Source organism: Caloenas nicobarica, chromosome 1 (assembly GCF_036013445.1).
Source record: "Caloenas nicobarica isolate bCalNic1 chromosome 1, bCalNic1.hap1, whole genome shotgun sequence".
NCBI classification, from domain to species: Eukaryota; Metazoa; Chordata; class Aves; order Columbiformes; family Columbidae; genus Caloenas; species Caloenas nicobarica.
This window is the reverse complement of record NC_088245.1, coordinates 31,933,672-31,953,691: the sequence shown is the minus strand read 5'-3', so window position 1 is coordinate 31,953,691 and position 20,020 is coordinate 31,933,672. Positions and strand designations below refer to the sequence as shown.

The window sequence follows — 20,020 nt, the reverse complement described above, 5'->3', positions numbered from 1 at the left end:
AAAAATATTAGACACATTTAAACATATTTTTAAAGTATTGAGTATTTTTAAACAATGAAGAATCCCTATATTTTTAGAAAATATCATGTTTATTTTCACAAGGAAAGGTTCTTGCTCACCACTGAAAAAAAAAAACCAACTTAAAAGACACACGAGCAAGTGCATTATGACTGTAACACCATTTTTCCAGTCAGTAGAAAGTAAATTTATTTTACGAAACAAAAGTGTCAGTTTTCCATTTCTCCACACGTCTAAAGCATGATAAAAAAAAACCACAGTTGCGCTGGCACTTGGAGATTTCATGGAGACATTACAAAAACAAGATGCAAGGGACACAAAGTGTAAGTCAGAAAATGCTGCTACACATCTGGCACTAGCACAAGGTGTCTGATTTGGATCTGGGCTCTGAGCACCGCAGGGGAAGCGAAGAATTCAGCCTTCTGCTCCAGTCCGCTGGATGTTGTGGCACTCAAAAATGCAACTAATCCATTCAAGAAGGGCACAACAGCCTGAAAGCTCCTGGAACATTTATCCTTCAGGCCAGAGTAGCAGCTACCACTCAGAGAAGGGTGGGGGGAGGCAAAGGTATGTGCTGAAAAGGCTCGCTGACAGCACCAAGTCCATATGGCTCTGTACTTGCCATATGCCAAAGACAAACAACATCTGGAATATTGTGTCCAGTTCTGGGCCCCTCAGTTCAAGAAGGACAGGGAACTGCTGGAGAGAGTCCAGCGCAGGGCAACAAAGATGATTAAGGGAGTGGAGCATCTCCCTTATGAGGAAAGGCTGAGGGAGCTGGGGCTCTTTAGCTTGGAGAAGAGGAGACTGAGGGGAGACCTCATTAATGTTTAGAAATATGTAAAGGGTGGGTGTCACGAGGATGGAGCCAGGCTCTTCTCAGTGACAACCAATGATAAGACAAGGGGCAATGGGTACAAACTGGAACACAGGAGGTTCCACTTAAATGTGAGAAGAAACTTCTTCTCAGTGAGGGTGACGGAACACTGGAACAGGCTGCCCGGGGGGTTGTGGAGTCTCCTTCTCTGGAGACATTCAAAACCCGCCTGGACACCTTCCTGTGTAACCTCATCTGGGTGTTCCTGCTCCAGCAGGGGGATTGGACTAGATGATCTTTTGAGGTCCCTTCCAATCCCTCACATTCTGTGATTCCGTGTGTGTGATTCAATCAAACTGCAAGAAAGAAGTGTAGGGATCCAGATGTTTTAATTCAGCCAAGACAGCAAATCCCTTCCATTTAAAATAGCGTGCCTTCTTCCTGTGAGCTGCTGAAAGGACTTGAGATGTGAACGCACTTGATCAGCATGCTTAAAGAAACAAATGCGAGGCTGAAAGACTGTACTCAGAAACGGGTGGGCAAGCTCTGAGCCACCGGGTCCCTCAAATGTTGGATGCACCCAATGGCCAGGGGAAAAGACAGATGAAGGAAAAAACCCTCATGTTTTATATCAACCTATTTTGGACCTTCTCCTACATTAGATGACTGCTTCTAGACACACAGATTCATAATTCATCCAATTTTAAAGCAGCTAAACTATGTGATAGGTGTGTGGAATACAATGGTGTTCAGATAAGGTTTTCGTACTTAAAAAAAAAAAACAAGAGAGTAGAACACAACAGGATGTCAACAGTTATAAATTAAACTTTTTTGTATAATTTCCCCTTCTCCCTCTCTATTTACCAGTCTTGCTACTTGAAAAAAACAAATTCCTCAAGGAAAATATTATGTAAATCATAACCTGTAAATTACATACATAAACTTACTATAATATGTAGATAAACATAGCAGCCATGACTTATTTTGTCAACAATACTTCATAAAGAAAATGCCTTCCAAAATTATTTGAATGAAAAAACAATGTTGAGTCACTGCGCTCCTTTCCTGCAGTAGCAGTGACTCAGTCAAGTTGGGTCTATATAAAAAGTTGGAAAATTATATTAGATTTGCAATTCCAAACAAGACATACATTTACTAAGATGTCTGTGTATTAGTAACAAATGTACTTCGCTTATTATATTTGATTTTACTCAACATAGTCTTTGATGGTGGTTTGGAGAGGCCACATGCTCTTGCCAATTTGAATATGAGTTTTTCCATTACTGTATGGTTTTAAATGCTGGAGAATTTCGCATTTTGGAGAGAAGGAGCTTTCAAACAACAAGCTTTTTTACATTATCACTTTAAGTTCCAAAGCATTTGGAAAGCACAACTCCATACACACTTCTGACTACTATTCACAAGTTCTAAGGAGGAGCATTCTCCCATTCACCACACTGTTGCATTTCACAGTTCCTTAAAAAATTATTAACCTATTTTTTAAGTGAAGCTCATTTTGAGCATTTCTGCACTAGTAGACACTCGTGGTTTTTTTCACTCAGCCTCCAATTACAGAGAACAGTGATCAGCTACTCCTTACAAATATAATTAGCTGAATAAGAAAAAGGGCAGAAGAGATCAAAGCTTTTGCAGCATATATCACTGGATTGCAACAATCAATTCAGTGACTTGAGAGGCTAAAAAACACTGCATTCACACAACATATGTAAGCTGTCATCTCCTCTAACTGTGAAGTTGTCTCAACCACAATAAAGAACAATCTTCATGAAAGGCTGAAGGCTCTTTTCACTTTCTGAAAATGCCAAGAGCTTCTGGGGTGCCAGCAGCATGTGCTGTGGGAGGCATGGCTTCCTCACACATCCTTCAGTTCTAAGCAACAAACTCAGCATGGTCTCAGACTTTATCAGAGCATTCCATAGCTGGGCTTACCATCAATTATTCCGCCTAGTCTTCATCATATGAGCCTGAAGGGGTTAGCTCCCCTGATCCATCCTGTAGCACTCTCTGAAGCTTCTGACTTCTCTCTTCATAGTTGACAAGGCTAAGGCAAGTTACCAGAAAATGCCTTTCCTCCTCTCAAACCTTCTAGAGTTCATCAAGTTAGGGTACTTCAGCTCCATACTGACCATCAAGTCCATGGTAACTATAAGATGGACTTGGCCCAAGACCAAGGCAATGATGTATACAATCACACCCACAGCCCAACTGTCATGGAGGTTCAGCTTGTCAATAAAAGAGAAAGAACTTCCTTTGGGGCTGACTCAAGATCATGGCCAGAGCAAGGGTCTTCATTGCAAAACCTTGCTGCCTTCAGCGAGAAATAAAAAGATACATGTCTATGACTTTGTCTTCCCTAACTTAGACGCCAACATGTAAATATGCGTGTACGTAATTATGCGAAAAATTCCTAAACAAAACACTCCCCTGCACATGCCCTTCTCTTCCTGGGAAAAGTATAAAAGCAGCAGCATTTGACAAATGTTAGTCAAGTTGTTTAATGCATTCCTGAAAGTGCTTATGAACACCTCTAAAACCTCATATAAACAAAAACTTCCTCCAAACCTACCACCTCAGCTGCATATAAAACTGCACTGCTCCTGCTGCTGAGACAGAAGTATGCTAAAGTTCCATTGTTTTGCAAGGTTTACCTTAAAGCTTTAAAAAAAAAAAAAAAAAAAAATCATGGGAAGAAAAAGATGACATGCAGCAAAGACAAGCTCAAACAGGGCATCTAGGAAGATGCTGAGTTTCAACTTGCCAAGCTTCTAACATGTTATCCCTCAGGGGTGAGATTAGACATTTTTATGAAGGAGATGGGTGTGATCGGGCCTTCACACGGTGCCTAGGGATCTACGGTGCATGGCAGCAACACCGTTTATGAGATCTTGCATGTTCTTACGCTAGTCAGCTCTTCCACAGATTAACCAGAATCCCTCCTACCTAACAGCACTGCTGACGTGCCAATTTGGCTACTGCTCCACTCTGCAGCCACAGTACAGTTATCATAGTTCTGCTCCAGTTCTGTTCCACCTTATCTCCCCATCAGAGTTCACGGCAGTACACGTATATGATCCTATCCCACAGTTCAGCTACCCCTATTCCTACACCTCCTCCTTTTCTCCCACACTGCCTATTTATGGGCAAGCACTGGAAAGCACTCCTGTGAAAACACAAGCTTGGTGCTTTGTACTTTCTAATTGTAAAGCTCAGTTTCCCGTTTTTCTTCTTCCTTGCTTACTCTCCTTCACTCTTCCCCTTCTGCTCCTACAGTGATCCAGCTGCTGTAGAGAGAGATCCACCACAATCAGACCAAAACTGGCAAGAGGGGGTTACGCACGCTCATGTGCATGCAAGATCCCGAAGACTCTTCTATCATGCCTAACCTAAGGCACCTAGACAAAGAACCAACATGGTTGGAGTAGCACAGAAAAACCTTTCAAAAGATGATTTTCACCACTTCCACTTAGCTCGCTCTCTCTTGACTCCTTTCATGCTGCATCGCATTTCAGAAATACTCCCACACTGCTCCTTCTGCCATATCTGCCTTCTGCCCTGTTCCAGGCACCCCAGTATCTCCTGTGCTTTGCTTACTGGGAGCCCCTTGCAGAGAAGCATCCAAGCACACACAAAGGTGCAGTACACCAGCTAGCTGCATCTCAAAAAGCTCAAGAGACTTGCTGAAAAGCACAATACTGCCTCATCTCTTGAATACACCAGTTCTGCAAATAAACTAGTTGGAGAGTTCATAGGGTTGTCACATTCCAACTACATGCCTTGCACTTCCACTTTTTTTTTTAGTTAAAAGCACTGTGAGGATACATATTTCTGCAAAACAACGTAGCATTATACTTGCACACATGCCTGGTTTGTCTGTGAGAACAAGCCAAAAGGAACAGAGCTGGGAAACCCTCCTACAGGCATCTGCTCCTCTAGAGCTGGGTCCACAGCAAGTTCTCAGCAGACAAACTTCTCAGTTTATACAGAAGAAGAAGAAAACAAACAAACAAACAAAAACAAACAAAAAAACCCACAACAAAACAAAAAACCAAAAAAACCCCAAACAAAAAAAAACAACAAAAACCCAACTCTTACAAGCCAAGGCTTTTCAGAATTTTTCATGATGCTGATTTACACAAATATCAAAATAATATTTTGCCCGTCTCATGTACTCTTTTTAAAACATAGACAGTAATTTTCTGGAATTTTAAGTGCTTTCTAAAAGAACATAAGCTGTTTACCTGAACACAACGTTTGCATTTTAGTTCAGTGAACAGAAGGGAACACAGACACCTCTAAAGACCTATAGCAACTCCAGTCAAATTTAGGCCAATGATATTTGGAAATTCAGGCAATAAAGTACAAAATTCAGGCCATACAGGATACCCACAGTAAGACGTCAGCTTCCTGCACAGACAGTTCATTGAACACTAAGTTCCTCCACCTACAGAGATCCAGCCTGCGCAGCCTTCTGAGAGTGGGCATTAGCAGCAATAACAACATTTTAGATAACACAGCAGCTAGAACAAAAACCAGGAGGAGGAAAACCGTAGTTATTGGTATTTATCCAGTCAGAAAACACCATCTTTCACAGGAAAGTGTCCTAGCTAGAGGATATACTGGTTAACAGCATTTGCTACCTCCCCTCTTCAAGTCAACACACTATGAAGTCAGAAATGCAAGTATCATTCAAGAAAGTGTAATACGAGATGGAGAACTATGCGAGAGGGAGGCAAACTCTCACATATTAGCACCAGCGCTTACCCAGAAAAGGGCAAGACCAGTATTCCAGATACAGCTCCCTGGAACCAGCACCTATTTCACAGCAGATTATCACTGGATAATCCTGACTCTCAATCACCTGCTGGCACCTGGCTCGGTTTGAAGAGGATGGGCAGAGGCTGGTCTCACACAGAGCAGCCTCTGCCCTAGGAACAAGGGTGATTACCTGGATAGGTAAATTCAGTCCTTCGCAGGCAGGGCAGAGCCCACAACTCGGAACTCTCACTTCTTGGAGAAGCTCTCTAAGACTTTCTGTTAAGTAAAAAAGTCAGTGGGGACAGTAGCTCCTATTCAAATGAAGTTATGTAAAGACCTGGTCGCACCTGGCTTTTTTAAAGATGAAAGAATTCAAGTGTCCAAAAGCCCACATCTTAACAGGTGACACAGAGGTGAAGAGAGGCTACAGGCACTTCCAAGCCTATGGTATAACTAATTTATTATGCCAGGATCTTTCACACTAATTAGGAGTTATCTAATGAATGCAGAAGCCAGACATGGTTACCTGCAACATAACATTATGAATTTGTTAAGGATTTAAGAGAACCCAATATACCTAGGGCTACTCTGGGCGTATTTAGATACACTGAAATCCACACCACTAAAATGAACTATATAAAAGTTTCCTCATCTACCACCCAGATCTTACTGGCCACATCATGTGCAGCTTTGGTTCAAAGCCATCCCAAATCTACTATCTCTGATCCCAGCAAGACAGTTTTTAAGCTCACTACTTCAATAGACATAATCTGACAGTGGAGATTCTTAGCCAAATAAACATGACTAGTATCAAAGATTTTCCTTGAGCAACATAGTGAGTGTAATGACAGAAACATGCAGAAGATAAAACATCACAAGGCTGACACACAGCACAGTCAGCAGTCTGGCAATAGTTAAAAAAGTTTCCATGTAAGCGCTTTGCAGATATAAGTTACTTCTGCCAGGATATGCCTCAAGACTTCATCTTTATTGAAACTGGCTTTGCTGACATGCACTTGAAAGCCATTGTGTGTACTCTCCAAAAAAGTTAAAAGAACAAAGGGAAACATGGAATAAGGGATGAAGTCTTATTTATTATATACTTATGGAGCTCGGGTTGCATAAACAAAATACATAGTCATGAAGCATATGCATCCATCTCATTTTTTTGAAAAGACTTAAAGACCCCAGACTAAATATGTTTTTGTTTCCCTTCTTCTCCATCATGCCTGCTTCTCAGCCATCAAATTAATGAGAATCAACTGACTAGAATGCAAACGGGCCAATATTCTCATTTCACTTGACAGTAAAAGAACAGAAGCCTTTGCCTTGCAGTGCAAGGAATAGAAAAACACTTGAGTCTTCCAGATGATTATGTGCTTACAGTTCCTCATATGAACATTTTGGTCTTCAGCCTAAGCCCCTTTTACTTGCACACAAGGTTTTTCACTGCTGTTTTGTTATTTGGCAAACCTACCATAGAAGGTTCAGCCATGACTATAGGGCTTTGTCTCCTAGGCAATGTGAATTAGCAATAGTTCTTTTTCCTCAAATCAATGAAACACTGCCCTTCTGAAAAAAAAAATATATATAAATAAGTAAATCAGGAGTTCCATCTGGATTGCAAGTTGTGTCCTGGTCATGTATTTTTTCTACAACATTGAAGAGATAAAATCAGAACATCTTTCTTTAGTAATGCAATGGTATTTTGCAAGACACTGATTTACAACATGAAAGAGGACTTGAGGAAAATCAGTCACTGTTTCTTCCTAAACCTGGACTCAAAATCAAAAGAGATCATACGCTAATTTCCATAAAATTTAATATTATATAAAGAAAAAAAATCAACCCAATATAACTATAAACAAGTGGTTCTGAATGACTTGTTAACTAGGCATTAACTTGTGTACTTGGAGCTCTGGCCAATGTGGTACCATTCTTACATGAAGTTGAACTGACTACAAACTGAGAGTAAAACTTTCCTCCACACAGAAAAAGCCAGTTCCAGTGTTACTGCTCAGAACTATAAATATGCACAAAAGCAGCAGCAGGTAAAACACACCAGTGTATCAAAAAGATTGACTGACAAGGCTGATAACTGTTTTATACTGCCCTGAGGAGGCTATTAGCATTAGCGAAGATCAGCAGTGAACTTACTCAGTAGGAAAGATTTGCATGAAGTGAGGGGAGATTAAATGACATATAGCTGTGTAACTGTGATCCACTCTAAACCCACCTTGTATTTTGTCCCAGCAGCAACCAGAATTCTTTGAATCAGCACAAACTAACGGACAGTCCTGTGCATGGCTTACTGCTTCTCTCCTCCTCTTGGAAAGGGACAAGACAGAGATCCAAAAGTTAGAGGTCTGGAGGCTTTATACCACTGCTCACATCCAAGGCTTTCAGGTTGAAAGCCACAGATACCAATGCTGCATCTAGTTTTATAAGATGCTTTTTATAGCATGTGATCAGTGTTTAGTCCTGAAAGACATGCTGCACTGTGTCAATTTAGGGAGCTAAATTTTTGGATAAAAGCTTTTGAAAGCAGCAGAAGACCATGATATCTGGAGCAACCTGCTACACAGAAATTCATTCATGAGGAAGATTTTCTCCTTGATGAACAAACGATGATCATTTTTGGCTTGTAATAAGATTCCTGAAAGTACACATTGCCAAATCCTGCTTGTGCACATCACTGTCCCAGGTCAACTTTACACTGTATAAACAAACAAGATTCTTCTCACAGAGGAGTTAACATTGAATAAGGAGAGCAAAGTTGTGCCTGAAGTCGTCTTTCTTCAGCAGAACAGTGAAAATAATCAGCGAGGGTCCTGTGACCATACCCTGTGAAGAGCTGCAGCCCCTTGACACAGAGACTGTCACCCTTCACCTCTCCCCATCACCCTCACCTACCACCACCCTGCCAGCCCATAGGCATCTGTTCCAGTTTTCAGGTCTTCAAACAAAAAATATGCTCACCTGAGAGTAAAGCCCACATAAACAGCAACATTTTTCAGATGAAAGAGTCTAAGAGGCCCTATTGCCCATATTCTGAGCACACTGATCTCAAAAACTTGCAAGAACTCAAGTCATTTGCATGGCATTTTTACACTTAGAATAAATACCTTAATAAAAAAATCCAATTTCTCCCACTGGCACCCTTTCAAATATTGTAATATTTATTTGGCAAAGTTGCTGCTATAGATAATGACATATATAAAGCAAAAGGCAGCACTACATATGTCCGCCAGACTTGGCTCACAATTCCAGCTGCCAGTGCCATAGGACTGTGAGATCCATTTGCTGCACTAGGTTACCCACGAGACGGTCGTCTGAAATGTGCACAACTCATTGTCGTCAAACACATTCAGTTAACATTTGTTAAACATCTGATAAAGCACTGAAGCAAATTACCTTCTTTATTTAGCAACACGCCTTGAGAACAGATTTTCTCCTGATTTAATGGGATAGTTCTGTCTATTATCCCATTAGCTACGCGTTGCTAAAGACACCCTGGGCATCACATTGCCAAACAACTGACTGAAGCTATTAAAGGCTCTTCGAAAAACATTGGTTCCTTCTGCTCTTGATTATTGAAAAATGGTCTCATAAAATATCACCAATTAGATCAGAACACCAAATGAGTGAAAAGCAAGCAATAATAAGAAACCCCACTTCCTATCAACTTTTCACCAAAGCTCATATTTTGTGTATCTGCCAATATTTTTTAAACAGTTAACACCATCTGACTTATTCCTCACAGCAAAAGCTTTGATATGGATCTTTCACAACAAACCGCTGCAGCACTGGCAGGGCGTCCTGGTGCAAGAGACATCGGAAGCTATGCATGGACAAGGAAAAATTCAGCTTTTTGACTCCAGCTGCTTCCGAGATCTAGCACAGAGGAATAATTAGTTATTTGCATTTCGTTTAGAAATTCTTAGTGTTACCATTTCTTCTCCTCTTTTTATTTTAGTCCAACAAATTTTTAAAACACTGAAACATTTATTACAATATTTGGTCTAACCCTGAAGATTTTTAAATGCTTGCCTGAATACAAAAAATTCTATACAAAGCTGTTGTATATTAATATGGTGAAAATGGTGCTTCATTCAGAGCTGTATGAATACTTATGCTAGACTGGATCTATAGTTTCACATAGAACTGAAATCTGTATGCTCTCGGTAGCAATTTAAATATCTGTATGATTTTATGTAGCCAGAATTTTTCAATGAATGAAAACCAAGCATCAATTATGGTGGCATTTTGAGAAATGATATAATGTTTAATAAATGCTGGTTTGTGACTTCATTCTTCCTTCTTCCAAAACAACTCAATTTTGTTTTAAAAATCAAGGTACTATAAAAGAATAACAAAATAAAGCAAAAAGTGTTGAGCAAATGAATAAAGCTACGTAGCTCGTCAGTCTGTATAAAATAAAACATGGTAGGTGAAATGGTAATGTCAGAAGAAAACAGACTTTTACATCACAGAGCTGCTGTTACAAAAACTGGATGCAAAAGTTTTTTTTCTATCTTGGGGAGATAAGAGTGACGTTGCAAGTTTGGTTCTGCTCAGCCAACTTGATTTCTACCAGAGATGTATCTGCCAGCTAAGAGCACAAGCTTTCTCTTTCCAAGAAAATGTAATAGTTTGGTTTCACGTGCTGCTCTAGGCTCCCAACATTAAGAGCATTGCCAGCATTCAAACACTCTTGGCTTATGTTTCTAGCCTTTTACTGCAAAATAACACAAGAAGCCAGCAGCAGCACTCTGCCTTTGTCTCCCAAACTACTTGTTTCATGTGTCTTTGTTCGAAACCCCGTCCGGCTGGCAAGTCCACACAATGCTTCTAAGCCTCCCCTAAACCCGAGGCTGGAGTGACGCTTCCTCAATAAACCCAGCAGCTACTGGTACGTGCTGTCACTCAGAGAGTTGTATTAGAGGTATGATGTGAAATGCCGCTTTGACAGCACCATAAGGAGTCTATTTCGGTGGCTGAAACGGTTCCTTCGCCACCTCATACAGGGCTAATTATGGTTACAGGTGAAGGCTAGGCAGTGACCTGGGTTACTGATTATTTTGTTTAATTATAATTATTTAATGGGAAAAAAAACGCATACAAGGAATAGACCTTAAAATTTCCATGCTAGTCTATTATATGACTGGGAAAGAACTATACTTGTCCTGGAGAGAACAAGAGATGACCTACTTCTGATCACATAGCAAAAAGTACTTTTGCCAATTGCTTAAGAAGTTTCTCAGCACTGCTTACCAGCAGTATCCCAGAGTCACAACGGTAATACCCCCTACACAGGGCAAAACCTTTTTTCTCAAGTTAATGAAAAGAAATACAAAATGCCTCTCTTGCTTGCCATTCCAGTGACTACACCTTTGCCTCACTTAAATCAACTTAATCCCGAGACCAATACATTTATTAGTTGTTGGAAAAATCCATCATGCATCTTCATATCTGAGAAACGTTCAAGCAGCTCAGTGTACAAGAATCATGTTTAGACACAGCAACAGAGGAAAACTACAACTTAGTATAAAAACCATCAAATCCTCAATTAATCTGGTAATATAACAGACTAATCCACTGGTGTCTGGTTGGTTTGTGGGTTTTTTTTTCCTTACCTCAATAATTTTGTCTTGAATTTGCAGGCCTTCTGCTTTGTCTGCAGGTCCATTTTCCAAAATCTTTGACACATAAATTCCCTCAGCAGATTCCTCCTGATTTTTCTGTACCAGGAAACAGGGAAGTTGTGAAAAGGGCCACATTAGCACAAGAAATGAGATGATGCTAAAATGAGCAGCAATGAAAAATGCAAATCCACCTGAAATATGCAGCTTGCTTTTCTAGCTGAGAATTAAGCTCCTTGGGATTTTTTTTTAAACTTGCTTAACACAAACTAGTCATAAATCAAAAAGACAAAATTCATGAACTATTCCAGGATTTTTTGTAAGATTAACCATTTACTTCTGGTTATTGTAGTCTACATGAGACTCAGGGTGCAATGGTAGTCAGATATTTAAAGCAGACCTCAAACTTCACAGCAGACAGTGACTAGTATGTAAATTCACAGAGGAAGATGTTAATAAAAATGGATGCACAAGTGTTTCTCTCAGGAGGGAAAGGGCTCCTGCAGTACTGCTGCTTGCAAAATTTTTTCTGCATTTGAAAAGAAAGTTCCAACAAACACAGTTATATTAGTTAGCTGGTATGTAACAGTGATAGGATTTGGTTGTGATTCGTTAACCTCAGAAATCCTGTTCACATGGGAGACTGAGAACTCGCTCAACCGTGAAATCCATACAGGTCAGCTGTGGACAAAAGGAAAACCCACTTCCCCTTGATCTCTACACATTGCTAAGTACAACTTGCGTGAAGGTCAAATTTAAAGCAGGTAAGTTATCTACAACAGCTGGAATGATGTACCTAACGTTGTTGCATATGCTAAGATTACTTCATTTCATTGCATTATAGTTTAAAATAGAGTTTTTTTAAGTACAGTTTTAAATCACTATTAGTAAGGTAATACTGCCAAGCAGACACTGCCTCCTTATTTTTAACTATTAATACAAATAATAACCTCTATAGCGATAAATGAAGGAATCTTTTTCCAGATGATTTATTCTTTGGATAGCAGTTTATGTAATGCTTATATTCCTTCTGTGACTCGTGAATTCCTGGCCAACAGCATGATTTGTATGTGTACGGGTTTCTAGGTCTAGGTCCTATACACTCATGGGGAAAATGTTTTACAGTTTTTTCTGTTAAGAAAATGATAAAGCCATAACAGAAAATAGAGCCACTGTAAAACATGCGTTACAGTATGTGGCAACTGGCCCGTGGAGACTCAACCCAGGTAGATTTCAGGTTAACAAATATTTGTTCAAGGCTATGTTAGTCAGACTACGGTTTCATAAACTCCTCATATTTTCTTTGTCACAGAGACTCATAGGTGTCAGCTAAGAAGCAAAAGGGAAACTTATTAACAGTTCCAGAAATATTTTCAAATGATGAACAGACTTCCACTGAGTTCCCATGTAAGCAGTGAGAAATGAAACTCTGATAAAAGAAGCATGATAGCCATTAACTAAAATGCATGAAGAACAGGATTTAATTTAGTATATTTTCTTAATAAAAGGCGACCTGCATAAAATTGTATTTTTTTTTCCATAAAAAGTTTCACTGGCTTTTTCAAGAGTAATCATAGAATCATTTCAGTTGGAAGAGACCCTCAGGATCACCGAGTCCAACCATAACCTAACTCCAGCACTAAACCATGTCCCTAAGAACCTCATCTAAACACCTTTTAAACACCTCCAGGGATGGTGACTCCACCACTTCCTTGGGCAGCCTGTTCCAATGCCTGACAACCCTTTCCATGAAGAATTTTTTCCTAATATCCAATCTAAACTCCCCTGGCACAACTGGAGGCCGTTTCTCTTGTCCTATCACTTGCTACTTGGGAGAAGAGACCGACACCCTCCATGCTACAACCTCCTTTCAGGTAGTTGCAGACAGCGATAAGGTCTCTCCTCAGCCTCCTTTTCTCCAGGCTAAACAGCCCCGGTTCCCTCAGCCGCCCCTCACCAGACTTGTGCTCCAGACCCTCCACCAGCTTTGTGACCCTCCTCTGCACTCTCTCTCTAGAACCTCAATGTACGGCTCAGTATTAAAAAGGTTATTTCACTCTAGCTTGTGGTCCCCAGTGGTAGCACGTGCTGGTGCCCACCAGTCCTGACACAAAAACACAGCACGTGGCACACCGAGCTCAGGCCCCTTGTCGCGCAGCCCACAGGCTGCGCAGCAGTGGCTGGAGGGCAGCTGCGGGTTTACCCAACCTGTAGCTGGGTCTGCGGGTGACTGCAGGAGCCCCAAGCCGTGCCTGCAGCACACACCTTCCTCCAGCCCAGCTTTGCCATGGTGTCCTCAGGTGGGAGGAACAACCTCTGCAGCCTGCTCTGTGGGACGGCCTGCCCAGCCAGGCACAGCTGGGGCCCAGGACGAACGCGGCCTTGCTCCATTAGAATAATGAATCACCTCCCAGAAACACACACTTACATGAAATGACTCCTTTCCTAACAAAACAGAACACAAGCTTGTGGTGAATCATTCCTTTCCTCTCCTCCTCCATCAAGGTAGAAGGTGAATGGTGGGGAACCTTATTATGGACTGAAATGAAACACAGCCAATGGAAAGCACATACCTACGTTCTTCAAGTTACCAAGAGTCTCCACCTGCTTTCCAATGGGAAAACCTGCATTATACTTATAAAACACAAATAGCATGTGGTGAAGGAACACGTTCCCACGTAGGTGACTAATATGACGATGCCACTGCTCTGCTCTTCCGCTGCAAGAGCCAACACTTCACACAAGGGCACTTTTTCCCTGAACAACCTGAATGTACAGATCACCTTCATGAACTCCTTTTGTCTTGTTACCAAACAATTCCTGTTTCAGTATTTAAGTTTTTGAGCAGTGTTTTTTATTTTCATCGAGTCAACTCAATGCTTTTTTCTTGTTGTATCCTTCGGCTCCAGATATGTTGAACAAGACCTTATACTGATATCTGGGAACTGCCAAACATCTGTGGTACACACATTCATCACAACGAGAACGAAACAGAAATTCCAACTTAAACTTCAAAGACTCAAGAATCCCTGAGACCCAGTTCTGCCTCACGGCTCCACCAACTTCTCTGTCTCCAGCTATCAGTGTTAATGGAAGACCATGACCATTTCCTTCTCTCCAGTCAGCAGTTCTCTCCACAAACAGTGCTATGAACCTGCATATAATTATCATTTACTCCTTAAAATTCCAGAATATTCATTCAAAAAGCCTAACAGTTCGTAATATAAAAAAGTGTTCCAGTATGCACGGTCAGCATGTGAGTACTTCAGAGATGCTCAGCTGCCATCCCAAGAGAGCTGAACACCACACTCCCTTTTCCCTGCAGTTTTCCTACCGCTGTGAATAGCAGAGGTAACACTACAATTCAAACTAAAGATTGTCTGGACTTAGTTACTGGTATACTCAAAATATGGATATAATCAAAGTGCATGTATTTTATCTTACAGCCACCTGTTGTCTCGTCCTTCCACTAGAGAATCTTAGAAACTCTTGCTTTGGATTTACAGCACCAACATTTGATAACTGCTGGTCTTCATATTTACCCACAGGGAACAGTAATTGTGCAGCATAGACAGTGAACTTCTTAGACTAATGGGAACAGACTCTTTGGCACCACTAAATATAGCTTTAGAGCAGAAGATTGCCAAACTAATATACAGGGTCCCATTCCCCTCCTCAATAATAGTAGGAGGGTACAATTCTCTCACTTAACAAGAACCTGATCAGTACATAATTATTACCAACCCTTTTTAATCAGCTACTAATTTTCCAGTTTAACAGGTTTCTTTACCCTTCACATGTAATGACAGTCCTAATTAATGCTTTTGGAAGAATGAAGTGAAAAAAAAAAAAAGCACATATTCTTATACATATTCTGGGCGGGTGGTGATTCTTATGCATATTCCATGGTTTCCAATGAACCTTCTACACCTCGGCTGATGAGACTAGATTGATTTAAGATACAAGATCGATGAAAACTCTGTTTCGGTTCCCAAAGAAAGAAAAATTGAAAGCAGGCATGTGAGAGCAGGACATGTGCTTAAACTATCTGAGCTGTGGAAGCAAATTTTCATCTCTCCTTTAAATGAGAGAAAAAAAAAAAGCAAGCTGCTTCCAAAAATTCCAATGGCTTAATCCTGCAACAATGACTCTTACAAGTACTCCCAGAGAATGGAAATAGAACAGTTTGCATGAATACATATTATTCACATGGGAACTGAGTGCAGATCGGCCTGAAGTTTTAAAGGAAAAATAATGGGAACACCTTTCCTGTGTTAAGGAATTTTATTCTCTAACACCTCCAAATAAGATTAATCCAATTCTCACAAGATCATGTCTTCAAAACAATTACTCCAATTACACCTGATAATATATAGTTTTTCTATCTACGCAGCTGATTCCATACCTGCTGTCATCAAAAGTAACTTTTTTATTATTAACAGTATATATAGTAACAGAAAGTATGGTCAAAATAACCTGCAATTGCTTTTCTCATTACCTGATTGGGTCGTCCTCCTATAATATTGAATCCTAAAGTGTCATTTTCTCGGTGTAGCATGATCGTTAATGGTTTGGGTTCTCCTCCCTAAGAAGCAAAAGGTGAAATATTATTAAAGAATACAGTCACAAAAATAAGATCTTAAGAGAAAGCACTAATATACAAAAGATTTTTAGCTGAAGGACATGTAAGATAAGGCTTAAAGGAAAATGAGGCTGAAAAGATAACAAAAGGCTTTGCAATGGGTAAATTAAAAAAAACAACCAAAACCACAAAAAACCCACACACCCACAAAAAAAACAAAAACCAGAGGAATGTCATGCACCACTGAAAAGTAACAGGTAACACCTGATTATCGTCAGGGCTGACCAGAAAAAAAAAGTGCAGGCTTTTGGTGGAAGGTATGCTCAGCACCACTGAAAAAAGTCAGAGCTCCAAAAATCTGGACGTTTCTAAAAAAAATAAAATCCTTATGTGTGTCAACATTTCAGACATTAAACATATAGGTTAAAATACACAACATTATAATTTTCAGACTCCAAAGTCATATCAGTACACATTTCATAGCAACTTTCAGGGATGATAAACACAGAAAATGAAACCCAACTCTTCATCCCAACCTTTCACTTCTCTCCCAAAAAGAAAAAATGCAAAACCATGACTGAAAAAAGTAGTTTTTTCCAAACAAGGTTTAAAACATAAAACAAACATGATTCAAAACCAGTGATGGAGACAAAGTTAAAAAATAAAAAGAGAAAGAAACATTTTCCTTCAGTGGAACAGTAAATTATTTTCTAAAAAAAAAAAAAAAAAAAAAATTAAAAATCAGCAAAAAATATTTGGAGGCTTTAGCACTGCAAGTTAGCTTATTTTACCTTGTTCACATATGACAATAGTTACGTCTCAGGAGCCATATTCCCCACAAAAAAACCCTGGTATTCCTCCAGCACAGTTAGGTGTTTGTGTTTGCCAGTCTCTATAAATTAGCCGATTAACATAAATTTGACACCTAAATAAGTTATACCTTTCTAAACATTCAAAACATAACACTTAACACTGAAGCCCACGTTTTATTAACTGTGACAGTGAAATGTTTTACTGCCGCGTGATGCATTTCATTTTAACGAAGTACATTTTTACTTTATCGATAGTTTTTCTTCAGCACCCTGGTCTCACCCGTCACTGCGGTTCCCGGACAGCAGCACCTACCGGCAGCGCTCACGAACGGCAGATGCTCCGCGGCTGCCCGGGGGGAGCGACGCCTCCCGCCGCTCCCCACACCGCCTGCCCACTCCTGCCAGAAACCCCAAATTTCTCTCCTCCCTTCTACAGCCTCTGCTTTTCTCGCACACCCCACTCTTCTTAACAGTCACTGCTGCCCCCCTTCATGTGACCTTATCCCACCTGTCAAGAGGTGAAGCAGATATATGAGCGCACCTCCCAGAGCCAGCAGCCTAAACCTCATGGATTAGCTAGCCAAACAAAATCAGGGAAAAAAAAATTAAATATTCAAGTCTCCAAACACAAAACTTCTCAATTCCACGAAGACACATGTTCCCAGGCATGCAGGTGTCCTGCGAACAGTGTCTCCTTTCCAATTTCCCGTGCAGCGGGTCAGATGCTCAGCACACTACATCGGTTCAGGAGCGAGTTTGGCTGCTCAGACCTTTTCCACTTGGGATTTTGCTTCCCGAGTGTCCGTGAAGATTCGGGTAAAAAGAAAAATTCTTTGCATTAAAACACTCCTCGCCACGGTGCTACCAGCAGTGACAGCCTGCACAGCGATCTTCCAGCCCGGAGTTAACGCTCCTAAAAAAAAAAAAAAAAATCAAGCCCTGCTATGGTGAGTTCAGCCAGCTCACCGGTGTTCTCGGATGGTTTACTCAGCCTAAAGGAAGCAAGTCGCTATCTGAGCAATGTCATCAGACCTGAGAAGAGAGCAAAGCACTGCACTGGTCTCTGCTATCAACAGCGTCAACTGTTACTCCATTCTACCAAACGAGAGAGACTTTGCCGACCATCGTTTCCAAAGTTTACAACAATATTATGCTCCAAATTTTTAAGAAAACTTCTCGGCTGCTCAAATAAATGTTAAAAGCCAGTTCCGTGTCCCTGAGTTTCTGCCAGTCCCAGCTTGAGCAAGCTGAGCAGGAACAGCAGCCGGGCCCCAGCGCGGCAGGGAGGCGTGATACAGGCACCCTGTCCCGAGGAACCGCGACCCGTCCGCCGGCTGCCAGACAAAGAGCGAAACGCTCTCCCGTCCCGCCCGGTTCTCTTCCTCTCCGGCCAAGCAACAGACAAGCCGCGCCCGGCCACCGCCGCTACCAGGCACCGCTGGTCTCACCACCGCAGCCTTTTCGGCCACCGAAGGGCGCCGAAATAGACACCAACAAGAAGCGAGTCCCCGGTCAGGGCTGGTGGCTCCATCTCCCCAGGGACGGCGACGGACGGGCAGAAGTGGCTCGCACCGTGCCGAGGATGCGCGGGGTGATCGGGCTGGCTCCCGGCGCGGAGCTGGGGACGACTGCTGGCCCCCAGGGTACACCGCTCGCACCACCACCTCGGCCGGTCCCTCTCAAGTCAGGCAGGGCGAAAGCAGGTCCGGGGAGAGCATCACTGGAGGGGCGCAGGCCGGGGCGTGCTGCTTTGCTTGCTCTCTGCGGCCACACTCACCTTGCCGGGCTGGCTGCCCGCCAGGTCCCGGGTGATGCTGCTGATGTGGCTCATGTACTGGCCGAACTTCGCCTGGTACCGTCGCGCCGTCAGCTGCACCTCGCTCTGCAGCGCCGAGAGCTGCGCCAGCAGCGACTTCTCCCTCCTGCTGCAGCGCAGGGCCTCCCTCTTCAGCTCGGGACCCGGCTCCGGGCTGCTGCCGCCCCGCAGCGCCCGCAGGCAGCGGTGCCCAGCGCCCGGCGCCGGCCGCCGCGGCTGCCCCGCGGAGCCGCCCCCCGAGCGGCCGGGGGAGCGCCCCCCCTGCGGCTGCGGCTCGGCGGAGCCGGGCGGCGGCGGCCCGTAGCGGCACGCCGCGAGGTGGGCAGGCAGCTCTCGCAGCCGCACGGTGCGGCCGCAGCCCCGCGGGCTGTAGTCGCACTTGACCTCCAGCTTCTGGACGAGGCTGCGGAGGGGCAGGACGGGGCGCAGCTCGGCGGCCGCCAGCGGCTGGCAGCGCAGCGGGCAGCGCCGCCGCCGCGCCGCCCAGGGCAGCAGGCAGCCGGCGCAGAAGACGTGCCCGCACGGAGTGGACAGCGGCTCCTCCAGCACCCGCCCGCACAGCTTGCACTGCAGCTCCGCCGCCACCGGAGCTGCGAAGCGCGACGGGTCGAAGCCCATGGCGCGGCTGGGGACCGCCAAACTTTCGGCGCCGCGGCCCCGGCCCGGCCCCGGCGGCGCTGGAGGCGCTCCCGGCGGGCGGGCGGTGGCGAGGGGCGGGCGGAGGAGCGGGGCCGCGCGGGGGCAGGCGGGCGGCAGCGCCGAGCTGGAGTTCCCAGCAGCTCCCCCCCACCTTCCTGCGTTAAGTCCCGCTCTCCGGCGCTACCGCCCCACGCCCAGCCCTGGCACCACCTCCGCCCTCCAGGGGCATCCTCGCTACGCGGCGGGGCGAAGAGGCGAGACGCGGGGATCCGCCGCGCCCCGGGCAGTCGCCACCCGCCCCAGCCTGCGCCCACCGCCCTCCTCCGTGCAGCCACTGTCCCGACGGCCGAGCTGTGCTCCCGGCAGGTCACTCGAACTGGGTCGGAAGATGACAGCCTGCAAAGCAGCGAGTCACTTAGGCTCTTCTGTTCCTTATCCGTGCCGGTAAATAACGCACTCGTGCGAGTACGCCTATTTCATCTCTTTCTAAAAGGCTTGCTCCTGTTTTGGGATATCCGGCACGGCACAGAAAGCCGAAGCCCCCGATACAAATGCTCTCTTAGTTGCTGCACCCCCCAAAAAAATACAGTCGGAATACCAAAATTGCTTGTAGAGCTCCCTTAAACAACAACATATGTATAAACAACAGTTTCATTTTTAAAAAAGCTAAAACATAGCAAAATCTGGAAACACATAGTTAGGATCAATAGCCAGCCTGGATTCTACCCCTTCATTGCTGCACAACCCACAACACACATTGAAACATGAAACCCCTAACACATTCTCCACATAACTTGGCTATTGAAAACATAGGGCCAGATTGCTGTCCCCCAGCCCTATGGAAAACCTCCCAGAGAAGAGGGAGATGGAGCCCTCCAAGGGGTTTCTTCAGTGGCCTCCTTCACGTGTGAGTCAGGC

At 43.5% G+C, this 20,020-nt stretch overlaps 1 protein-coding gene across 3 annotated transcripts in view; it reads right to left on the bottom strand.

Annotated features, from left to right (window-relative positions):
- The window catches only part of PDZRN4 (PDZ domain containing ring finger 4), a 250,647-nt gene extending 231,566 nt beyond the window's left edge, over positions 1-19,081 (bottom strand). The window contains exons 1-4 of one of the 3 annotated variants that reach the window (XM_065642453.1): positions 18,435-19,081; positions 17,971-17,981; positions 15,752-15,834; positions 11,248-11,352 (exon numbers count right to left, since the gene is read on the bottom strand). In XM_065642453.1, coding sequence (XP_065498525.1) covers positions 11,248-11,352; positions 15,752-15,834; positions 17,971-17,981; positions 18,435-19,081 — 846 coding nt within the window. Of the gene's footprint in view, positions 1-11,247; positions 11,353-15,751; positions 15,839-17,970; positions 17,982-18,424 lie in introns of all 3 variants that reach the window. The other 2 variants (XM_065642462.1, XM_065642445.1) reach the window with 2 other exon arrangements.
- Positions 19,082-20,020: the final 939 nt, after the last annotated feature.